The sequence below is a fragment of the Crotalus tigris genome, unplaced genomic scaffold (genome assembly GCF_016545835.1).
Source record: "Crotalus tigris isolate CLP2741 ecotype Arizona unplaced genomic scaffold, ASM1654583v1 scf7180000024339.11422700, whole genome shotgun sequence".
In the NCBI taxonomy this organism is placed as follows: domain Eukaryota; kingdom Metazoa; phylum Chordata; class Lepidosauria; order Squamata; family Viperidae; genus Crotalus; species Crotalus tigris.
The window spans coordinates 4304037-4326853 of record NW_024100509.1 but is presented as its reverse complement, the minus strand read 5'-3'; the positions used below and the strand labels follow the sequence as shown (position 1 = coordinate 4326853).

At 37.9% G+C, this 22817-nt stretch overlaps 2 protein-coding genes across 2 annotated transcripts; one reads left to right on the top strand and one right to left on the bottom strand.

Moving 5' to 3' along the window:
- Nucleotides 1-1460: 1460 nt before the first annotated feature.
- IK (IK cytokine) lies at nt 1461-16218 on the bottom strand. The gene is made up of 20 exons (XM_039326038.1): nt 16075-16218; nt 14201-14267; nt 13212-13304; nt 12708-12767; nt 12105-12272; nt 11907-12021; nt 11147-11217; nt 11006-11052; nt 9975-10138; nt 9776-9884; nt 9356-9395; nt 8822-9029; nt 8111-8129; nt 7540-7618; nt 5542-5622; nt 4865-4922; nt 3875-3963; nt 3325-3433; nt 2879-2913; nt 1461-2600 (listed from the first exon to the last, which is right to left on the bottom strand). Exons 1-20 carry the CDS (start codon nt 16088-16090, stop codon nt 2573-2575), a joined length of 1656 nt encoding a protein of 551 aa, XP_039181972.1. The 5' UTR covers nt 16091-16218; the 3' UTR covers nt 1461-2572.
- A 1338-nt stretch (nt 16219-17556) lies between these two features.
- Nucleotides 17557-22724, top strand: NDUFA2 (NADH:ubiquinone oxidoreductase subunit A2). Its single transcript, XM_039325980.1, has 3 exons — nt 17557-17715; nt 18608-18714; nt 22527-22724. Exons 1-3 carry the CDS (start codon nt 17609-17611, stop codon nt 22616-22618), a joined length of 306 nt encoding a protein of 101 aa, XP_039181914.1. The 5' UTR covers nt 17557-17608; the 3' UTR covers nt 22619-22724.
- The last annotated feature ends 93 nt before the right edge of the window (nt 22725-22817 follow it).

Below are 22817 nucleotides of genomic sequence, written 5' to 3'. Positions count from 1 at the left end.
CTTTGCACTGACAAATGTATGATGAATTTATCCATGTTTATTAATATGCACCACTACCAGCTAGTCCAGGGGTCTTCAAACTTGGCACTTTTAAGATGTGGACTTTAACTCCCAACTTCCTCAGCCCTTATGGCTGGTTGAGGAATTCTGGGAGTTGAAGTCCACAGGTCTTACTCCTGAGCTAGCTGGTTGGCCCTTCTGAGCTCTTCCACAGAATGCACACTTACCCAATCCCTTCCCTGTACCCTTAAAGACACAGGAATCAAAAACTCCGTTTTTTTTCTCTTTAAGCTGCCTCAGGTGTGTCACATGTCACAATGTTGCAATTCTAGACTGAAAGGCTCAGTTGCAAAAAGCTTTAGCTTTAAATTAATCCAGTTTACCTTCAAAGAAAACTTTCTAAAAGCCACAGACTCAATTAAAGAGGGTAAAACTAATTACATTTATTTAAAGGGATTAAACCTTTCCTGTTGTCTTTTTTCCCCTCCCCCACCCAAACCACGTTTTTTTATAGCCTCCTCTCTTCCCCCCCCCTTTTTTTTTTCTTCAGTTCCCCTCCAGCTCCAAGCCAATCAGCTGGAGCCCTGCTGGCTTCTGCCCAGCCAAGACAGTCTTGCAGCTGCAGCTGCTCTCCCTCATTCCCCTCCACTGCTACATTGGCTAGCAATTGTGTATCACCTGCCATGTGGCAAGTGGTATACATACCACCAGTTGAAAAGCCCTGCACTAAATTGTGGTCTAAAATTGTAACAGCATCTGTGTCACATGCTTTAACTGTAGACATCAAAGAATGATTGAAAGATTACCAAATTCTGTTTTAATTCATATACATTATGAACATATTACGAATCTAAATGATATAAATTGGGTGATAGTGTTAGGAACTACAAAAAAATCCAAAATTTTATTTAACTACGTATTATATAGTTCATGTAAATATCATGTATTTGTTTTAAAGAATATATGGTTGGATTATAAGAATTCATAATTGCTAATTGACAATTATCTGACCATAAATATTGAAAAGCAATCTTTTCATCAGATAATATATTCTGCAATTAGCCTAGAAAGCATTATTAGAATTAGTATTTCCATTAAACCCCCCTAACCTGGTTTCTGTAAAAACCATTTGTCTTTAGAGAGATGACACTAAGGAACTGTGTATCTGTTTTCATAAGATAGTTTTTATTTAACTGATATATTTTATTAAGAGTGGATACCCCACTGCTTATTTTTTTAAAAAACAAAACATGAAACAGCTTTTTTCTCCTTACACTTTGAAAAAATTTGTGGACATTGTGTAAATCAAGAAGAAAACAGGCATTTTTCCTTGATGGCTTAATCCAGAGAGCCAGGTTCTTACAAAAGTCTCTAGAGTGGTTCTTATGAATGACTGGGCTTCAATATTTGGGAGACAAAATACTGAATTGTTTCACACAAAGGTAGTTATCTACACACAATTACCACTTAATGATTGTGATTTATTTATTATGTAGAGAATGGCAACACTGACAAGCAAATGTTAATGTTTAACTATTAGAATCCAACAACAAGTAGGAAAACTTGCAGACACGTCCTCAGAAAGTTTAAGTTGTAAGACCAATCTTTAAAAATTATTAGTGGGGATTCAACAACTGAGGAAAGTATTATTGCCTCTTCATTCATGATCATTAAGCAAATATTTGAAATGTTTACTCCTGTTTATATTGGATTAATATTTCTATTAGCTTTAATGACTTAATTGTGGCAATTTTAATTCATTTAATTAAAATATTTGTATTTTATTGTTATTTCTTTTTTATTGCGGCTAACTCTGGAAGCTTTACAGTATCCAAATATACAGTTAAAACAGTTTAAAAATATGAAGCATGACATGGCAACCCAGACTATAAACAACAGTACTAATAAAATATTAAAGTGCTCCAGAGGAACAGAGCCAAGTCTTAAGGGCATTCTGAAATCCAAGAGGAAAGGGTGCTATCTGTGTCCGTGAGGATGCTGTTCCAGAGGGCAGTGTCAGTGGCAGAGCAGGCATACTGTACTTCCTTGGTCTCACAAGATGATAATGTTTAATTGAGGGAGCTTGGTGCACACCTACTCTGTACAAGATAGGCAGAAACTATAGTAGTAGTAAGTAACGATGAAGACAAAGATTTTTCCTAATAGGCAGAATATGCTATGTAAGTTCACATCAGGATGTATTTCAATAATAGCAAATACTACTAACAAGACCATTCATATTACTTTCTGTATAAAGAAAACCTCCCCCCCCAATTTTACCTGCCCCACATTGCCATGTATTCAAGGAATACAATAAGAATTCTGTAACATTAACATTTTAGCAGTTTTTATTGCAGTACAAATCCAAAGTGCAAGCCCTTGGGGAACATGTGCTGCAGAGAAGGAAAAAAGCATCTAAAAAGTTTCATTGCAATCAGGAGCTGCCCTTCATATTCATATGTAAGCAGGAAGCAAGGTGGGCTTGTTCCAGTGACTAGTCCATCAGAATCAAATCTCCACTAGAGCTGAGCTTTTGAAATACAACTGAAGGAATCAAAGCCTCCTGGCAGCGTCAGTATTTTGGTCTCTTCACCTCAACCCTGAAATTATAGACATTTATATGAAATACTGTAATATGGGGCACTTTAGCAGAAACCACACACACAAAAAAACATATAGTACTAAAAACAAAGCATATCTAAGAGCAAAAAATGCAGAAGGTAAATTAATTAACATTCTTCAGACCAAACATGTATCTCCTGCCACAAATGAGTAGCAGCACTTTGCTGAATACATATAAGATAACACATAAGACATAGAGATGGCTCCATGAGTACTTTTCACATCACACTAACTTTTCATGTGCAATTATACTAACCCATCAGCTTCCATCTTCTTTCTTTTTTCAATGATCTGTAAAGAGAATACAATCACTGTATTGTGGATATGACATTAAAGCATTTGTTTTTTTTGGAGTGCCTAACTTTCAAGCAAAAGACTGTGTGAATAGCACAAAAATTAAATAGACCAGCACATATGAAAAAGTTTAGTTTGCTCCCACAATATGAAGAGAACATTTAGGCATCAGAATTTTGATCATAAACTAGATATTAAAAGGTGTCACAATCTGATTGGAAGCCAACACAGAAATGAAAGCACCTAAAAATATAGCATATTTCTATGCATGAAACTGAATGAAATAGCAGAACACAATCCTTTCCAAATCTTAAAACCTGTAAGGCATGTGTACAAAACCGTAAAGAAAACTACTACCCAAGGTGGACAAAACAAATGTTACTAATAAATGTAGCTTAAGATGCTTACTGCACTAATCTTTTTCCACTGCCGATCCAGTTCAGCTTTGTCATTGGTCTCTTTGAAACGACGTGTTTTACGGCCTTCAGACATCTTGATTCCGTATTGGAACGCTGCTCTAAAATAAGAGGAACAAGTACAGATGGGGAATTTATGATTCAGCTAGTCTGATGCAAAAAACTGAGATCTAAGTTCTGTTATATGAGGCATCTTATGAGGCATTCTGCAAAAATGTAGTAGGAATTTAATTATAATAATTTTAATTTAATTTAATTGACTTAATATGTCTACCCGTTCCAGAAACCTCTGGGCGGGCTATAAAATCCATATAAACAGTTAAAAACCACATAAATAGGCAGCCAAGGCTGAAACAATAGAACAACAAACAGTGCAAGACAAATAATATGACAGGGGTATAATTAATATATCGTACCATGTTAACCCTCAGCCTGGGGACAGAGACAGGTCTTAAGGGTTTTCTGGAATCCTATTACTTATAAATAATATACCCTATAATACCATCTATCTTCCTACTCTTAAAAACAACTTGCAAACTCACTTGGGTAGAGCCTCTTTGTTATTCATGTACTCGCTATATTCTTCCTGTGTGTCGAAGTCCCAACGACCCAGAGGTCCTTTTTTGTTTCCCTTGGGGAAGGAGAAAAAGACAAATGAAGTAGAATTATGTAGTAAAAAGAACTGTACCACTTTAGGCTGAAAGTAAATGAAACTGTGTTTGAATGCTCCATATAATAGCATACTCTAACTTTGCTGCTGAAAAAGTAAACAAAAAATATTAGCTTCCAAGAATAAAGTTCCTAGACTATCCATTATGCTACTTTTCTCCTTTTTGCAGTGGGTATGAACACACATTATACAGAAGAAAGCATTAAAATATTTTATCTCACATAGTAAAATCCATTATAGCACCTTATTCAACTGCAAGTAAAGCTAGAAAATTAAAGCTGCCAGGTTCCTATGAAAAATTTCTCTCCCTCCCTCTCTCCCTCTCTCCCTCTCTCTCTCTCTCTCTCTCTCTATATATATATATATATATATACACACACACACACACACACACACACACACACACACACACTAGACAAACTCTGATCCATTGGGTCAGCTTTTCAGATCTATTTCCTTATCAGATTCCTCAATGCCTTCAGCAATGGCAGAGATTCTAATGTACTGCCTTCACTAGGAAAAAAAACTTAAAATATTCACGGAGCTATTCAGAGATGTATCTGCCTTGAAAATAGCCCATGTTGAACTGTACAGCACAATTGACCATAGGAGGTGGTTTATGATGTTTTGTATTATGTCATAAAATTTGCCAAATTTCAATTGCATGAGAGTAAGGATTTTGAATTTTGAGTGCAATCTATAAGTTAGTCCATTTGAGGTATCTCCTATGATGTACTATTTTGCCCAGTTAAAGTTTACACACAAACATGGAGAGTTTTAATAGTATACAGATTCCAAATGACTCATTATGAAATTATTACAACATACAAAAATACTTATTTTAAAGTTATCGATGGTATACCTGATCCATTTTACTATAATCTACTTCTTCATCACTATCCACAGCCATGGCATCCATTCTAAGATAAACACAAAATTGGCAGTAACTGTATCTACAATCCCATTCAAAATTATAGTTTGAGACATAGCAGTAACAAATCTTGAATTCTCTGCTTAGTTTATAGATTCTATAGTATACATGATAAAATCTAAAACTGAAAAATTGGATTTCAGTCAGCATCTATAGAAATAGATTATTTCAAAAAAGTTATATTCTCCTAGCCCACTACTCTGCTACTCAGTTGAGTAGAAAACATATGTGTGTGTGTATGTGTGTGTGCACAGGCTGATAGTTGCAGGACCATTTTGAATATCTTCAAACTATTTAACTTCAGATTCTGCTAATGCTTTAGTATAAAGCCAAACTTTTTCCAAGTTTGTGCATATGACAATGACTTAGCCCTATCAACTTCTGGCCCTGACATTTTAAATAAATAAATGTTTTTTTTGTCAAAATTATTTGCCAAGAAAATGTACATGGTCCTTGAGCCAAAAAGGTTTCATATTCCTGGTCTAAATGTTTTTTTTTTTTAATTTAAAATTTATGTCCCACTATTCCAAAATTTAAATAACTTTCTGATGTTAAGTTCTGTTCCTGTATCAGTAGTCCTCTGAATGGTGAATACATAATATTCTTACGTTGCAGGGTAGCATTCGGCATAGCTGTTTAACATTCCAAAGAAGTCACCCACTTGCTTTTTATCTTCAGTTTTTTTTAATGTATTAAAGGATAAGGAACAAAAGTAGTCTGAAAGGGACAAGACTGTCTCTACCTAATAAGCAAGCACCATGAATCCATATGGGGAGACCAAGCAGAATATTGAAAAGGTCTTAAGCTGTTCAGATCAATATTTTCTTTCTTACAAGCTTTTGTAACAATCATACCAATTTCATTGGAGTAAAGTATCTCTTCCAGTCACTCCACTGGAAACAATAGGTAGTCCTCAACATAATGGAGCCCAGAATGTCTTTCTTAAGTCATAACAGTTGTAAGTCAAAACTGGCCCAATTTTATGACTTTTTTCGCAGCACTTACTAAGTGGATACTGTGGTTGTTAAGCAAATCACTGTGTACCAATGGGTGTTTTCTGCTGGAAACTGGACGAAAAGGCATAAGACGTCGTAAATTGTGGTCACATGACTGTAGAACACCGTGTACAGCTATAAAAGTGTCCTGGTTGCCAAGTACCTAAAATACAATCGTGTGATCATGGAGGGTATGCCACTGTCAGAACTTTGGAACTGGGTTTTATGTAGCTTTGCCGGGGGGGGGGGGGGTGTCTGTCATTTATTAAACGGCCACTAAGTCATTAAGCAAGGATTATTTCTATATATTTCCATAAAACATATATATAACTGCAGTCCTTGACTTAAACAACCTTTCATACAATGATAATTCAAAATTATCATTTTGAAGGGACTTGCAACTGTGCCCAAATCTATGGCCGTTGCAGCACCCCTGCAGTCATGTGATCAAAATTTGGATGTGTGGCAACCCACCTACACTTACAAACGCACGGGCACTGTTAACTCCCCCCTCCCATGTATGTCCCCTAATACCTGCCCTACGCCTCATGGTACAATCCTGACATAGAGGTTAGGGCCTTCAGCAGTCTCAGCCAGCTATCTCCACTCTTAGGCCTCAATTTCAGCCCCAATGCTGCCTCTACCATCAAGAAATGCTATCTCAAGCCCCATACTGCAGCCGCCACCATCCAGCACCAATCAGCCCCATGATGTAGGAAATGAAAAAAGAAAAAGTCAGGGAAACGTCTGAAGTTATTACAAGAATGGCTACTGCCTTTTTCCATGCTGGCATTCTGGGGGAAAACAGCAGGTGAAAAACAACTGAAGGTGAGTAGCGTGCAGAATGGCAGGCCACGGTGTGGGGCTTGAGACAGTATTTCTCAACAGCAGCGACAACACTGGGGCTGAGGTTGAAATTCGGGGTGGCGGCGGCAACAGGCCAAGATTGCTGAAGACCCTAGGACAGTGTTTCCCAAACTTGACAATTTTAAGGCATGTGGACTTCAACTCCCAGAATTCCACAGCCAGCGTTGCTGGCTGTGGAATTCTGGGAGTTGAAGTCCTCATGCCTTAAAATTGTCAAGTTTGGGAAACACTGCCCTAGGACTCTAGTTCAGGACCAATACTGGCACTGTTACTGAATTCTGCATTGTAAGGCTGGCCTGGGCTGGCTGAGACTTCCTGGAGTGGTTGTGGTTTTGTACTGCACTGTAGCACCTGCCCAAACTAACATATGCCCTGCACAGGCCTTCTAGGGCCTCCCCCGCTCCTGAGGCACCCTTGTATTCCTTATCTGGGACTCCTCCATTTAACAACTTGCAAGATTGCTTATTGATTACAACCTGGAGTGCCAGGATTGCAGTCATTGAGCAAAGCAGTCATGTACGGTCTCCTTTAACAACTACTTCAGTGAAAAACCGAGATTCTGGTTCCAAATGTTATCTTAAGTCTTGGTATTATTTTGGGGCTTTCTCAAGATACCAAAGCAAAGTATTTTCTTTAAATGAAGATTTGAATTTCTAGCGAAGATAAATGCTTTACCAAAAACCCTATAGCAGCTGCTAAACGCTATACAGAATCCCTCATTCAGTATACAGATGTAAAGGATATGGTTCTGTCCCTTCCCAGCCAGTAGCACCAGCAAACTTTTCATTGATTGATTTAATCAACTCTTTGGCTGAGCCAGGTCCTGAAAAAAAGAAAGGAATTACTGACCAGCCTGACAGAAATAATACTATACTCCAGCTGAATCTTAATGAAAACTAAGAGGAGATCATAGAAGATCCTCTTGATTGGGTGCCATTGGGTGTATTGAGATTGGAACCACTAAACCAGGAGGCTACTCCAAAACTTAAGGGATATAAAAAAGCCAATGTTGGCTTATTGTGTTATGTAAACCAGTCTTTAAATTTACCACAAATAAGGAGATAATCATACAAAAAACCCAAAATATACGTTTTTAAAAATCTTTCTAACATGGCTAATCATCAAGCTAAAAAAAAATTCCAGTCATACTGTATTAGGTTTTCTAAATATTCAATGGAGATAAATCTCTAGTGATATTGAATGACTGAGATAAAAGTTATTTCTTAAATCTACAATTGCACAGATATTTTGTTTAGCAATCGTATTTTTCCTGTTTGCAGCCAGTTTTTAAATCAAATTTAACATAAGAACTTACCTTTATCTATATCATTAGGCTAAATGGAGAAAAGAAAATGAACACATTACTCTCAAAATAAACAATCAAAATGAAGGCTAGTTACTTAACATAAGATAAGCTATGTTTGATTAGCTTAAAAGATGCATATAGTGCAGAATTTTGTCCCCACGTGCCAAATATTGATAAGAAGCCAAAAGTTCATGTACCTTTGCAACTAGTATCTGCGAACTACTTGAGAATGGAGTAAAATACTACAAGACCATTATTTCTACAATTTTACTGGCAATTTTGCACAAATATTCAATTTAATTCACTGTTTCCATTTAATTATTGTAGCCTCATTAAGGTTACAAAAGATTTCAAAATTGTTTTATAATGGTAAAACATAGTCCTGATCAAGAGCCACCAAAAACACAGTATCTGTGATGGAATGTCACTTGCAAGAGCAGTGGGGGAGTGTTTTGGCAACAGAGAGCTTTCCCACATAGAGGACAGGATTAAGAAACTACACAATCCCACACTGGATGGGGAAGGGGGGGGGGGAGAAAGAGGCTTAGGGTAACCACACCCTAGAATCTCTTAGGATACATCTAGTAAGGTAGAAAGTTATAGTTTTAGTTTGACAAGATCCTGTCCATTAGGTGTAAGCAAGTAGTAAAGAACTAAACTTAATTCATTTTTGGGCCTGACAAAGTCTTAATTTTATGGGACAGAGACATGTGTGCTTACTTCATCATCAGCTTTGGGTTTCTCAAAGTAGCTGTGCCTCTTCTTCTCCTCTTCACGTTCCCTTTCTCTTTCCCGTTCACGATCTCGTTCATGTTCCCTGTCTCTCTCTCTCTCCCGTTCTCGGTCCCGTTCCCTGTATCTCTCTCGTTCCTTTTCTCGTGGCACTTTTGCCGCAGTCGGTACATAATCACCAATATCTTCAAAAATACTTTTCATCAAACAAGCACATATTAAAAGGCAAAAGATAAAAAAAAACACCTAAGTCTCAGAAAATGGCATAAAAATCTTGCCCGGAGAATTACTTATCACAAGTTATTCTTTTTTATTAAACACTTTTGCTCCCAAGGTGTGATATCTTCCTTTTTACACAATTCAGCCCCTGCATCCTAAAGGGGAAGCCAAATTAGTTCACTTGTCTGTTCTTTCCAAACTGAAGACCATGCAAAAATGCAGCAGCTTCCTGAAAATAGTTCCAAATACAATGAGAAGGATCCAGCCCTGAAGGATAAGCACTTGACATAGCCATATACTTACTTCATGTCTGCCTCTGGGGGTTTCTTCTCATCCAGTTTCCCTAAAAATAGCAAATCAGAATACACTTACTTCTGTACCCATGGTATATTATTTTTTTAGGAAATAAACATATGGTTTTGCAAATGTCTGTAGTATTTCATCAATGGTGCATTTTTATATGATATGGTACCCAACTTAATCTTTTCACTCTTTGATCATGCAAGCGTCTATTCTTCAGATTGAAAAAGAAATAATCTCCATCTTAAACACATTTTTCATACTAATGTGAAACATCAACATTTAGGGAAATGTAGAATCTAAGTTTTGTACTCTGTTACCATTCTGACATTTAATCAAATGTTAACAAAATGTTCATTTTTTAATGCTGTTCATCATGGAAAATGAGATATGCAAGTCTGAATTCTAAAAACATATGCTTACCTTTATCCTTTTTCTTGAGCTTTTTATTACGAGTGCCTTGCCTCAGATAGGAAAGAATCTGAGTCAGTTTACTAATTACAATATCATTTGTAGTCAGTGTGGTCTGGGCCTAGAAGAATAAATCACAGGAATCACTACCCTGATAGCTCATATATGACTGCCTTGCTCATAAAGCAACCACAGCAATTAGGTCAATTACCTCCATGGTTGGGCAATCAGCCTTACTTCTAATCAAGGTTGTGGGAATATCTGTGTCAGCATACTCATCATCAAGATCCACCACATAAGCCATTCGTCCTGGCAGAAAGAGCTCATTCCGCTCATATGCCTTGTTCCTGAATAGCATCCGATAGATGTTACGGCCTAGCAAAAAAGAGGATTCATGAATATGCCACTATTCACACAATACATTAAGCTAAACAAGCCACAGTATGATTTATGATATTGTTAAGAACTAGAGCCAAGATACTGCAGCCATTTCTCCAATCAGCCATTCTTCAAAGCACATAAAACCAAGACTAGAAAAAAATATCTACTTTCACCCTCAGGTTATTTAAGAACTCATAAAGTCAGAATAAACTTGGTCAGAGTACATGCTCATAACATCTTATTCTAGGTCAGTGGTGGCGAACCTATGGCACGCGTACCAGAGGCAGCACTCAGAGTCCTCTCTGTGGGCACGCACGCCATCTGCCTCCCCCTGCGTCCCCCTGACCAGCAGCCCCCCCAGAGCAGAGTTGTCCCAGGCCGTGGCCCGTGTTTTAGCAGCGCAGCCAAGGACATGGCAGCCGGACAACAGGGACAAGACTCCGCCCTTGAGCCCCGTCATGCGCAGATGATGCTGCGGGGTATGGGCGGAGGGCATGGCCGCCATGGCACTACAGGGCCACCTGGGCAATCTGCAGCGGGCCGTGGAGGCAGTAGGTCTCCCTGTGGATGGGTGGGATGGGGGCAGGGCGGGGAGGATTTTGGGCACTCGGTCTCTAAAAGGTTCCCCATCAGTGTTCTAGGTAAAGAATATGTAAACTATTGGACTAAGACTGAGATGATCTAAGTTCACTCTCAAACACAGTAGTTCACTGGGTGACTCTGGATGAGTCACTCTCACAGGCTTGTTGTTGGACAGAAAAAAATGGAAAGAAAGCATTATGTATGTTACCACACACACCTGGGGGGGGGGGAAATAGAATGTAAATCTATTAAATAAATAAAATGTTTGAACAACCTTACCCAAGCGAGTCTTGAATTCAATTTTATTTTCAGGATCTTCATCCTTCCTAGAAAGGAAGCAATGAAATACATGAGAGTAGTGGGGCTACTATTTTTTCAGTCTAAAAGTTCATCGGTCAGAACTCTCTTATCTCTACTTACTTAGTTTCTTTTGGGGGCTTTTCCATTAGGTCTTCTTCTTCTTTTTCTTTGCTGGCAATCTCTGCCCGTACCTGACCAGAAATACATTTTCTTCAAAATGGTATGATTTTATGAATATAGACTCCCAATAGATTAGATAAAATAGGAACAAATTGCTGGCTCCCAACAGCTCTTCACCACTGTCTGCAGATCGGAATCCACTGTTTTCCACTAGCACCCAGCTGGTCAGCCACCATTGTTTTTCCACTGTTATGAGCAGCAGGGAAAAAAACTTCATAACTTACCAGGAAGTTTAAAATATCTCCCTGCATCATAGCCTTGTTCAAGAGCAAGTATTTACTTACTGTTATTAGCAACCAAGAAAAAGCACTCTTCCCTGCCTCAGGATTGCTAAGGCATGGAAGGTTAAGGAGAGAGGGAGAAATAAGTAGTGGCAAATGGGAAAAAAAGGTTACTTTAGATGTTTAATGCAGATATTTCATACATGAAATGTATGCATTCTATGCCAAATATGCAATTGACATAATATACTTTCGTAGCAACCACTGAAAAACAGTGACTTGAAAGCCCTGAACAAATTCTCAGATTTTTCTTGATTTCAAACAATTTCTGCAATGATATAATTGGGAAGAGGAGACATTACAATCCAAGATAGGAAAAATTACAAAAAAATAACTTAGATGAAATATTTTTAGGTACAGCAGCAACACAAATAAGGGCAAGAACTTCCTTACATGCACTGTTGCATTATCTGGCTCACCTTTTGCAACAAAGCAAAATCCAGACCCTTCACCAAGTGAGTGTGTTCCATGTCACCACCCAAGAATTTGGACTCCTGAATCAATTGCCGCCTCTTTTCTGCTGCTGATTTATCCCTAGTACAATAAAAATAAATGTTTTAAGATAAGCACTGCTCTGTACTCCAAGTCAGAATGGCAGTAACTGTGACTGTACTCACGCCTCTGCAGTGGGTCCTACTGCCCTGTAATTGGCAGTTGTACTGATTAGTTCTGTTTCTTCATAATCTTTGTTGACACCATCGCGTCTTTCCTTGGCACGGTCTCTGTATTTCTCGGCCAATTCCCTCTCTCGCTCAATTTCTTGTTGGCGTAGTTTTGCGTAATAGCTGACATTTTAAAAAAGAAAACAAAAGCCAAAATATATTAAGCAAACAAACCACAATATTCTAAGAATACTTTTTTAACACCAGTAATACTGATTGCCACTTTCCTTTGTTTCATCCTTAACCTAGGCCAGGGGTGTCAAACTCACAATGTCATGTGACGTGTCGTGACATATCGCGTTTTTGCCATTGCCGGCAATGGGGTGGGCGTGGTTTCACTATGATGCATCCGGCCCGCGGGCCAGCAGTTTGACACCCCTGACCTAGGCCTACATTATTCATACAGAGAAATAACATATATATTGTCTGATTCATGCTTACATTAAGTACCAAAAGATACGCAAAACGATTAGCTCCATTTATCCAGCAATATGATTCTTTCTCCAGTTCAAAAATACATCAACTCTTTTGGAAACTTCAGGAACCAGTCCCTATTACCTTTTTTTCTTTCTCCTACGAGCGGCTGGATCTTCATCTTCATTGTACTCTCTTGGCATTCTAAAAAGAACAAGAAAACGTTCATAATATCCTATGATTAAATTGCAATAAAGTTTAAACTCTAATTTCAATTTTTTTTTAGCAATAATGAAGTTTTATTCTTTATTCACCTCAGAGGGAACCTAAATCCCTTTAAGAAAAATGCTTTCAAAATAATAACATCATGTAGGCAGTTTGTAGAAAGTAATAAACTTTACTTTTCAGGATTGGTACACGGATAAAATGTACAAAACATTTTCTGAATTTTGCAAATTCTATTTATTCAAATAGCCTGGTCTTGATTTTAGCATTTATTGTGGGTCTGTATTTCAATTATTTCAGTATACAAGTTAAACATGTATTTGTTTTATAGATAACATGAGATTAAGTTAGATAGTTATGCATCAGCTAAAATGTATTTGATAAATATATTTTTGATAAAAAATACAAAAATTGCATGCTTACTCATGATGGCGAGATTTTGAAGGTGGTGCAGATGTTGGTGTTGCCCGCGGAGTCATAAGAAGCTTACGAAAGTCTTCATTGGTCAATTTAGACCTATCACAAAAACAATTGCTTACAAAAACGCATAAAAACAGAATAAGTATAAGTATCATTATTCATTAATTTTGTATGCCAGCTGACTCCAAATGACTCTGAAAAAGTTAGAAAAATTAAAGCATTTGAAATACTGCAAAAATGTGCAATTTGTAGTACATAATTTATTAAGAAAAATTAAATGCCCCTATATAATATTCAGTTAGTATACCCATGTATTGTACATATGGTAGATTTCCCACAATCCCTGCTAGTGAGAAAATTACTTTGTGATGTCACATGATTTGCCCACTGATTATAGCATGAAAATTGGTCAGAAAAACCAGAAAGATATAGAAAAAAAATCAGAATGTTATAGTTCCATTGCACCCTTATTGTTTGCTTGGTCAGGTGGTATTTTATATAATTATCAAAAGTACACTGGATAAAGTGCCATTATCTAGCTCTCTACCTACCTACCTGTTTATTTATTAAATTTGTTTGCCACCCATCTTTCTGCAAGGCAACTCTAGGCAGCTTACAACATTAAACACTATTTTGGCCCTTTATAATCTCTAGGTAATATACACAAGTTTTTGCTGGCCAACGTAGTCCAATCAGCACTGACAAAGACCCTTTCCCTTGCCTCCCACTGCACCATTGTTTAATGACAAGGCTTGCTTTTCCTCCAAGTATAAATTGGAGATGGAAGCAGGGATAAACAAAGTGGTACTGCTAAGATTTTGCATTCTACATAAGTGTGAGAACAATTGGCAATCTTCAAAGTTCTATGTACAGAATACAGAAATTCTATTGTTGAACTTGGAGGAAAATGTCCCCTTAGCAATGTATATGACAAAAATTGGTCTGCAATACTGAAAGCTCTATCTTAAAGTAAAATTAAAAGTTCTACTCACTGGTGAAAAGAATGAGAATCATCCACATCATGGCCATCTGGGGCTAAAGGGTTCGAGAACGGCTCACCTAGAAAGGGAATTATAAGTAAACATAATATATCTGAAATATAAGTATGCATTTCATTCAAACAACCTTTTGTGACATTTTACTGCAGAAGTAAAATATCTGCAAAGAAATAATATCAAGAAATACCTGATATATAACTGATTTTCAGCCAGTTCCAAAGTGGTACTTTAACAGTGTGGGAAAATTAAGAGATTCAAGAAAGTACTTGTCCAGAACAGTATTAGCTTTCTTGCAGTCTACAGACCATTCTGTGAAACCCAGCAGGAAGGTACAGCGATGACAGAAACTATTTCTTCTTTATCTTAATTTTTCCACATTTCAACGTTCACAAATATAAACTCCTCTCCTCAATTGAATTTTTCTTTACAATACTTTGGTCTTTTTATTTTGTGCATAATAATTCATTATCTGTAGGAATATTAATATCTGTGTCTTGGAATTTGTACCAGAAATTTTTCAATTTTTTCCCCATTATTTTCTATGCAAGTAAAATCAAGGGACTAGCACAAAGTAATATGATCATTTGCAATACCTATTATTTGGAATCACTTCAGGATTCCTTGAAGACAGAAGAAACAAGGAGAGATTCCCAAAAGTCATGTGTGTAAATCCCACAGAAGCACAAAACATACATGCTTAAGAATCTGGTCATGTTTATAAAAATCAAGAGGTAAATTAAAATATAAAAGGGTAAAAAAATTTCCCATCAAACACAAAACTTTGGTTTTCACCAGTCCCTAAAAATGTAAAATAATAAGAATTAGAAACTGAGAGCAGCAAAAACTGCATTTCACAGTATTGAAAAAATGAAGAAATGCCATAATCAGGAAGACATAATCAGGAAAATTTTAGATTGTGCAGAAATGGATAGGCTCACGCTGAAAATGAAAGGGAAAGAAGATACAGAATATTTCCAAACATGGGATAATTTCTATAAATAGCTGGAAAACTGGAGTAGAGAGTAGAAATGGAAGTTGTATTACTATTGTTAAATATGTGAACCCAGACAACATGTTGTTTATTAAGAACTAAAGATTTGTAATTATAAAAACTTAATAAAAATATTTATATAAAAAAGAATTAGAAACCGATGATCATATTCAATTCTGAAATTGTAATTGAACAGGCAATACTTCATGTAAGTAACTCTTGCTTTTCCCTTCATTTTTCTCCTCAGATTTCCCCATTGAAAATTAGCATTTTTATATCTAATATAGTACAGCACAGAGCAAAATACAGAATATATAATTTAGGAAAAAACCTGGCATGTTTTGCAAAAATTTAGCAAACAAATCACAAATAAATAATAATCCATCATCCGAGTACTGTATTCTTTGCCCATCTGACTCCATAAAGCAGGGGTCTTCAAACTTGGCCCTTTTATGACTTGTGGACTTCAACTCCCAGAAATCCTCAGCCAGGCACGCTGGCTGAAGAATTCTGGGAGTTGAAGTCCACAAGTCATAAAAGGGCCAAGTTTGAAGACCCCTGCTATAAAGCTCTCTTCAAAGCTGCAATTAAAATCGAAAAAGCACCTGCTCTGTGATCGTCCATTCTTTTCAGGGAGAGGGTCCATCGTTCATTAGGGATTGTTTTACTGTATCCATCAAAAGGGAGCCAAGGAAAAAGACCCCCCTCCCAGCCTCCCCTCCCCCGCCACTCAGGAATAAAACAGGGAAGGGGCGGCAGACTGCCTAAGATCCCTCCGAACATGTATTCGCTGGCCCTTCATTTGACAGCAACAAGAAGCCCGAGGGCATTTCACCGACTCCCTCTCATCCCCCGCAGCCTTTAAGGTGACACTCACTGTCTCGCTCCGGCATTGTCGCTTCTCTTGAGATATTAACGGATCCAGCTGAAGTGACAAACAACCATCCACCGAACTCTGCCTCTTTCCCACAAGGCACCGCGCAGGGAAGGGCCCCTTAAGCCCCCTAGTGCACTGCGCGGCAACTTCCTGGGAGCTTAGAGATAAGATATAGTTCAATTTAGACTTGTCGAGATAGGCTATTTCCGGGTTGAGTTTCAGAATTAAGTTAGCCTTTCTTTCAATGATCTCTCATTAAAAATAACAGACAAATCAGGACTTCAGCATGTCTATTCAACAGATTGCAGCAAAAACACCAATTTCATTCAATATATATCAAGTCTTATTTTAACACTGAAAAACGTAATCCTTTTTTGAAGACTGAGGGAACTTTAAACGAACTTTTCATATTTTCTAGGTTGATTTCAACGGCTTTCCAGGTTCTCTGCCTAAATGTTTAGAAACTTAAACGCATCACTTTTTAAAACAATACATAACGTCTATACAGGACTTTGCGATATAGACTGCAAAGATACAATCTAGTGATCTTTCGTATGACCTGACCTAGCAGGCCCTATTTGGTTGCTTATAAAAATGTTGGTCTCGCTGTGCTGCCGCCTTTGTTTCTTCATAGATCAGCCGTTCCATCGCTGCTCTTCTAATTTTTCGCTGATTTCTATGCGTAGAAGAAATCCCTAGATCCAAGTACCTCAGAAAGTTCTGAGAAGAGAACAAAGATGCTAAGGGGTCTGGAGGCTGAACCTTACCAGGAAGATTGAGGGAACTACGGTAGGTATATCTTCTACTCTAACGAAGAGAAGCCGTAGAGGTGACATGATAGCTGTCCAAGTATTTGAGGAGGTGTCATAGAGAAGAGGGGTTCAACTTATTCTCCAAAGTTCTTGAGAGCAGGACAAGAAACGATCGGTGGAAGCTAGTAAGAGAGTGATCCAAAGGAGAAATTTCCTGACAATGAGAACAATTAATCAGTGGAACGACTTGCCTTCTGGGGTTGTGAGTGCTCCATAACTAGAAGTTTTCAAGATTGGACAGCCATTTGTTCGAAATGTAACAAGGTTTCCTGCCTTGGGCAGGGATTTGGACTAAACGAACAATCAATCAGAATAGAACTGGACGGGACCTTGGAGATCTTCTAGTCCAACCCCCTACTCAAGCAGGAGACCCTATACCATTTCAGATTGGTGGCTCTCCAGTCTTTTCTTAAAAACCTCCAGTGATGAAGACCTCCAAGGTCCCTTCCACCCCGATGATTCTAGTTTGCAGTTTTCAGTGCAGAACTTGTGCAGCCAGATACAGCTTTAAATCAAGAAAAAAATATGAGTTTTATATCTCTTCAAACACTCATAAGTCTATAAGCCGCGGCAGAGAATTATATATTTACTACCCATAACACCTCGCGCGCTTCTCATCCTGTTCGCGTCATTAAGCGTCGTCTGCTGCTAAGCGCCGGATTGGCTACAGCGAAGGCGCAGCAACGCCCACTGCCCGCGGGACATTGGGGCTGGCGGTCACCATGGCGGCCGCCGCAGTTGTCCGAACCGTTGGGGGTAGCCTTGGCCAGAATCTCAAGGAAATTCGGATCCACCTTTGCCAACACTCGGCGGCTAGTCAGGGAGTCCGGTAGGTGGAGAGGCGAGCAGGGATCTTATTCGACCCCTTTGTGGAGGGACATGGAAGCTGTGCCGCTTATCCTTTGGCGTTGCGCATCGCGCGGGCTAAAATGTGGATAGCATTGCTCAGCTTGGCGGTGGTGCATTGTGGGCATTTGAATAGGTTTCATTTAGTACGCTTCAGTATATTTGGCTATACGAGGGAGCCGTCCGAGAGTAAATGACTGGGAACACTGGAGGTACTTGGTATTCAAGGTATCGGAGGAAACAAAAGTTTCTTTCAGAAGTGGCTCCTGGCGGTTCAGAAAAAGAACCTCGCCCTGGCTGCTTGCTTAGGAGTTGCTAAGCGGATAAGCTGGCTGGAAGCAAATAGCGAGGTGCCCTCTGGGTTGCTATTAAGCTTTGTAGGAGAAAGCCCAGGAGGGGTTGATCCTAATCCTTACGTTTCAAGGCAGACGGCATTAAAACAAATCTTGCTTTCTTTACAATACAGAGAGCAGAGGAATTTTTAAGGGTGAATCATGATAGGACAGGCAGAGAGGATACATTGTAGCTAAGCAAAAAGGAGAAAAGATGTGTTCCCTGGAGCCTCCCCCTCCCCCCAGGAGAATGACAGAACCCACAGAAAGAAACCGAAAAGAACAGAACACCCCCCCTCCAACCAAAGGGATGGGTTCTGACAAGCATATTGTGTGATTAATATTTGTTAAATTTATTTGCTACCCATGTCATTGTTGAGAGACTCAAGGCTTACAATGTCATAAAAACAGCAATATAAATCATTAAAGTAAAACATTGAACATTGAAAGTTAATCAAAACTGGGTAAAATATGAATGAATACATGTTTTTTGTAGTTTTGGTAACTGAATGGAATAACATTCTTGAACTGAATGTATTGCAGAGATTTCATTGAACAACACTATGTCACATTGAAGAAGGCAAATCCAAACTTCCCCATCTTGATCAGAGAGTGCTCCAATGTTCATCCTATGCTTTGGGCTAGATATGGTGAGTTAGAAAAGGATTGCTAGCACAATAGAAACAGTTTGTTCAATTCACTCACCAGGGTTTGTTATTTATCTCTAAAACATTTTTTTTGAAATATATTATTGTTAAAAATGGGTTTTCTGCAGATATGAATTGCAGTTATTTGTAAGTCAAGGCTATTTTTACATAAACAATTGATGCCAACAATATATGCACATGTTGGCTTAATCTATTAAAAGAAATATAGAGTATTACAAACAGAAGGTAGAGATTCAATAGAGACTTTTGTGTTAATTCTATTACATAATATATAACAAACCTATGGTGAATTCTACATCCTTGCAACAGAGAGAAAAAAAATTGGCAGGTGCCAATATTGTATAGAGTAACTGGCAGAAAGGAAAATCTGTTAGAATCATAGACAAAAACAGATGCTCCTGTTAGTTTCTTTTACAGAGTTTTTACTTATCTTCTAATACAACATTTATTTTAAAAATAATGTTTTAAGAATCTAAGAATGTCTAAATATAATGTATTCAATTTACATTTTCATAGAAACATTTCTGTCACTCATAATTTATGTTGAGGCTGATTTTCTATTATCAATTGTTTAATTAAATGGACCTCCCAATGGCCAAATGCTTGAAATGTATGATATTAGTGCATCATGATTCTTTATTGCCTTCCATAAATAAGTGAAAACAGGATTTTAATCCTGTAATGGGAAAAATAATTACTACCAGTATTATGGAGGGCATCTTTCTTCTAACTGTATAACAAATTGTGATGACATTGAATCTTTATTTCTAAAAATCTGACCATCAAAATATAATACAAGGCAATGAAAATAATAAGCCCTGTATGGACTAATGGATAAAGTTGTTGACTGAACAAAAGTGCTGTATTATTGTTATAGTAAAACTTAATGTCTTTGTGGAGTGGATATATTTGCCTACATCCCTATTAATAGATCTTTTTAAAATTGTACAATCTAGTTGAATTATAAAGCAGGATAGATTTCAGAATTAGATGGGAATGGGAGAAATGCTCTGCTTGCAATGAGTATTGCAATCTAAAAGGGCCTTCTGTGACTCATAAATGGTAGACTATACTCCTAGATATAGTCTGTTATTATTTTGATCTCTCACTTGTCCAAATTCCTGGTTTAGAGAAAATTGAACAATTGATGAAGCAAAATTGGGAGGGACATGTGAATTTCAGCTCTGGCTGTGTTCATATAATATGCTTAACAAGCGAGCTAAAAATCCTAGAGGTTGCACTCATGCCATATATACTCTGTGCATCTTGGGTTTTGGTGTCATAGCATGATATGCCAGGTTATATTGGGTTGATATTCTGGGCATTGTATGCCCCAAGAAGATAGGCAATAGAGTATATATAAATATAACCTATTAAAATGAGTTGTGTATAGACTATAGGTACTCCTCGAGATAGATAGCTCACTTAACCTCATTCTGAAGTTATGAACCCCCGAAGTTAAATAGATGCTGTTTCAAACTGTAGCACCATGATGGTCATTCAGCCTTACAAATGATCACAAAAATGCTGCAACATCCCCACCTCTTTCATCCCATCCCACCCCATTGGGAACTCATAGTGCTTGGGCCTGCTCCCAATGCCTCCTGGAAGCAGCTGTCATTTTACTTGTGGAAATGGCGGCTGTTTTTGAAATTTTCTGCCCTATCAGCTGGCTGTCAGGAGATTGCAAACCTCTCCTGGCTCTTGCTAGACTTTGGGGAAATCAGTACCTACATGCAAAGACAGCAGCTTCAAAGGAGCATCTCAAAACCTTTCCCTTGCTTAACCCCTCCCTCCCCCAGAAACCCATATATCTTCAATAAAAAATTAAAAAGCTGGGGGATATGTTGATCTTTCTCTTCTCTCCCTCCAATTGCCATCTTTTTTAACTATCCCATTTGCCAAATTTACTGCATGCCTGGAAAAAGGGTGAAAAAAAATCTGTAAGTTACTTATATTGATGGGTGACTGCCAGGCTGAAGAGTAAAGGAAAGAAGTGAACAAAATCTTTCTGCAGCTTGCATTGAGATGAAGAAAAAACTCAGGTCAAAATGTTCAGGCGGCTAGAGCACAACGTGTGAAGCAAATGGGCAGGGCAGAAGCTGAGCTCTTGGAAAGTTAATTGCTATTTAGCTGACTGCCTTTAGAGCAAAATTTAAGTTTAATTAATTTAATTTAGACTAAATTACTGGATCAGGGAAATACTGTCAACATAGTTTATTTAGACTTCAGTAAGACATTTGACATAGTAGACCATAACCTACTTTCTTGGTAAGATTGAAAAATGTGAGGTAAATAGTATCACCACCAGATGGATTCGCAACTGGCTGACCAATCACACTTAATGTGTAGTCCTCAATGGAACTACATCTAAATGTAAGTATGCAGTGTGGTACTTCAAGATTCTGTCTTAGACCCAGTATTCTTCAACATCTTCATAAATGATCTAGACTAGGGAGAGGAACTCATCAAATTTGCAGGAAATATCAAGGGGGGGGGCAACACCTTAGAAGATGGGCTCAAGATTCAGAAGGACTACTTGAACACTGGGCCCTATCCAATAAAATGCAGTTCGGTGATGAAAAAAGGTTTACGCTTAGGCAAGAAAAACCAAATGCGCAGGTATAAAATAGGTGGTACCTGATTCAAAAACAGTAACTGTGAGAGGATCTAGGCCAGTGGTTCTCAACCTATGGGTCATTCGAATGACCATTTCACGGGGGTCGCCAAACCACGCTGTCCGCCATTTTTTTCCCTTTTCCCTAGCTGTCCTATTCCCTCTTATTGATGGCCACACCCACTTGGGGGTCACCACAACATGGGGAACTGTATTATGGCGTCACGGTATTAGAAAGGTTGAGAACCACTGATCTAGGCATTCCAGTGAACAACCAGTTAAATATGAGCCAGCAGTGTGCTTCAGTTGCCAAAAAAGCCAGTGCAGTCTTAGGCTATATCGACAGAGGGATTGTATCAAGATAATGCAAAGTGATAGTACTGCTTTATACTGCATTAGTAGGACACACTTGGAATACTATGCCCCATCCCATTCTGGTCACAATACAAAAAAGTTGTTGAGACTCTAGAAAAAGTGAGTACAACAATAACAACGAAGAGTAGAGATCTGGAACTAAACTGTATGAATGGTTGCACGAACTAGATATATCTAGTCTGGTGAAGAGAAGGATTAGTGATGACATGATAGCAGTTTTCCAATACTTAAGGGACTGTCACAGAGAAGAGGGGGTTGATCTATTCTCCAAAGCACCTGAGTGCAGGACAAGAAGAAACAGATGGAAGATTATTAAAGAGAGATCCAACCTAGAATTAAGGAGAAATGAGAACAATCAGTGGAGAGGCTTGCTTCCTCACTGGAGGTTTTCAAGAGATTGGATTTATCGGGAATGGTACAGAGTCGCTTCCAATTCTGTTATTCTGCGATTCTATACTTGTGACCGTAATAGGCAGGCTCCATTATGGTTGTAGGTCGAGGATTTTCTGTATTACAGAAAGTGCTGCTGTCACATCACAAAGAAAATATATCTTCATCAATGGAGCAGCCTTTTTTTTCTCTCATACAATTCAATGCCAGCTGAAAACATTTTAGAAAAACAGTACTGTGCATATATATTTTATCCCCATAGGCTTTTCTCTGAATTGTATTAGCAAATTTTAGGTAAGCAATTCAGTTATAAAAGACCTGTAGATTAAAAAACATGATTGTCTTTTGAAACCTTAGAATTATCTTTGAAGTCTATAAGATTTTTTTAAAAATCAAATTTGCTTTTTTACAGCTTTTGGGCTAGAAAAGAATGTGTCACTGAATAACCTAAATGTGGACCAAGTTGCCAAAGCCTTGGAGAATGCTGTTAATAGCAAAATATGAAGATAATCCTATATTTGTGTTTGATTCTAAAATAATATATATATATATTCATTTGTAATTTCCATGTAATTAATTGTGATCTACAAATAAAGTCATGTACAATGTGTCTTGTTTTGGTCAACATATGTACCACGGCAATCTAAGCAGTGTAGTGAAAACATGCAGAGCAAGACTTCTAGAATTCTTTCCCACTCATTTA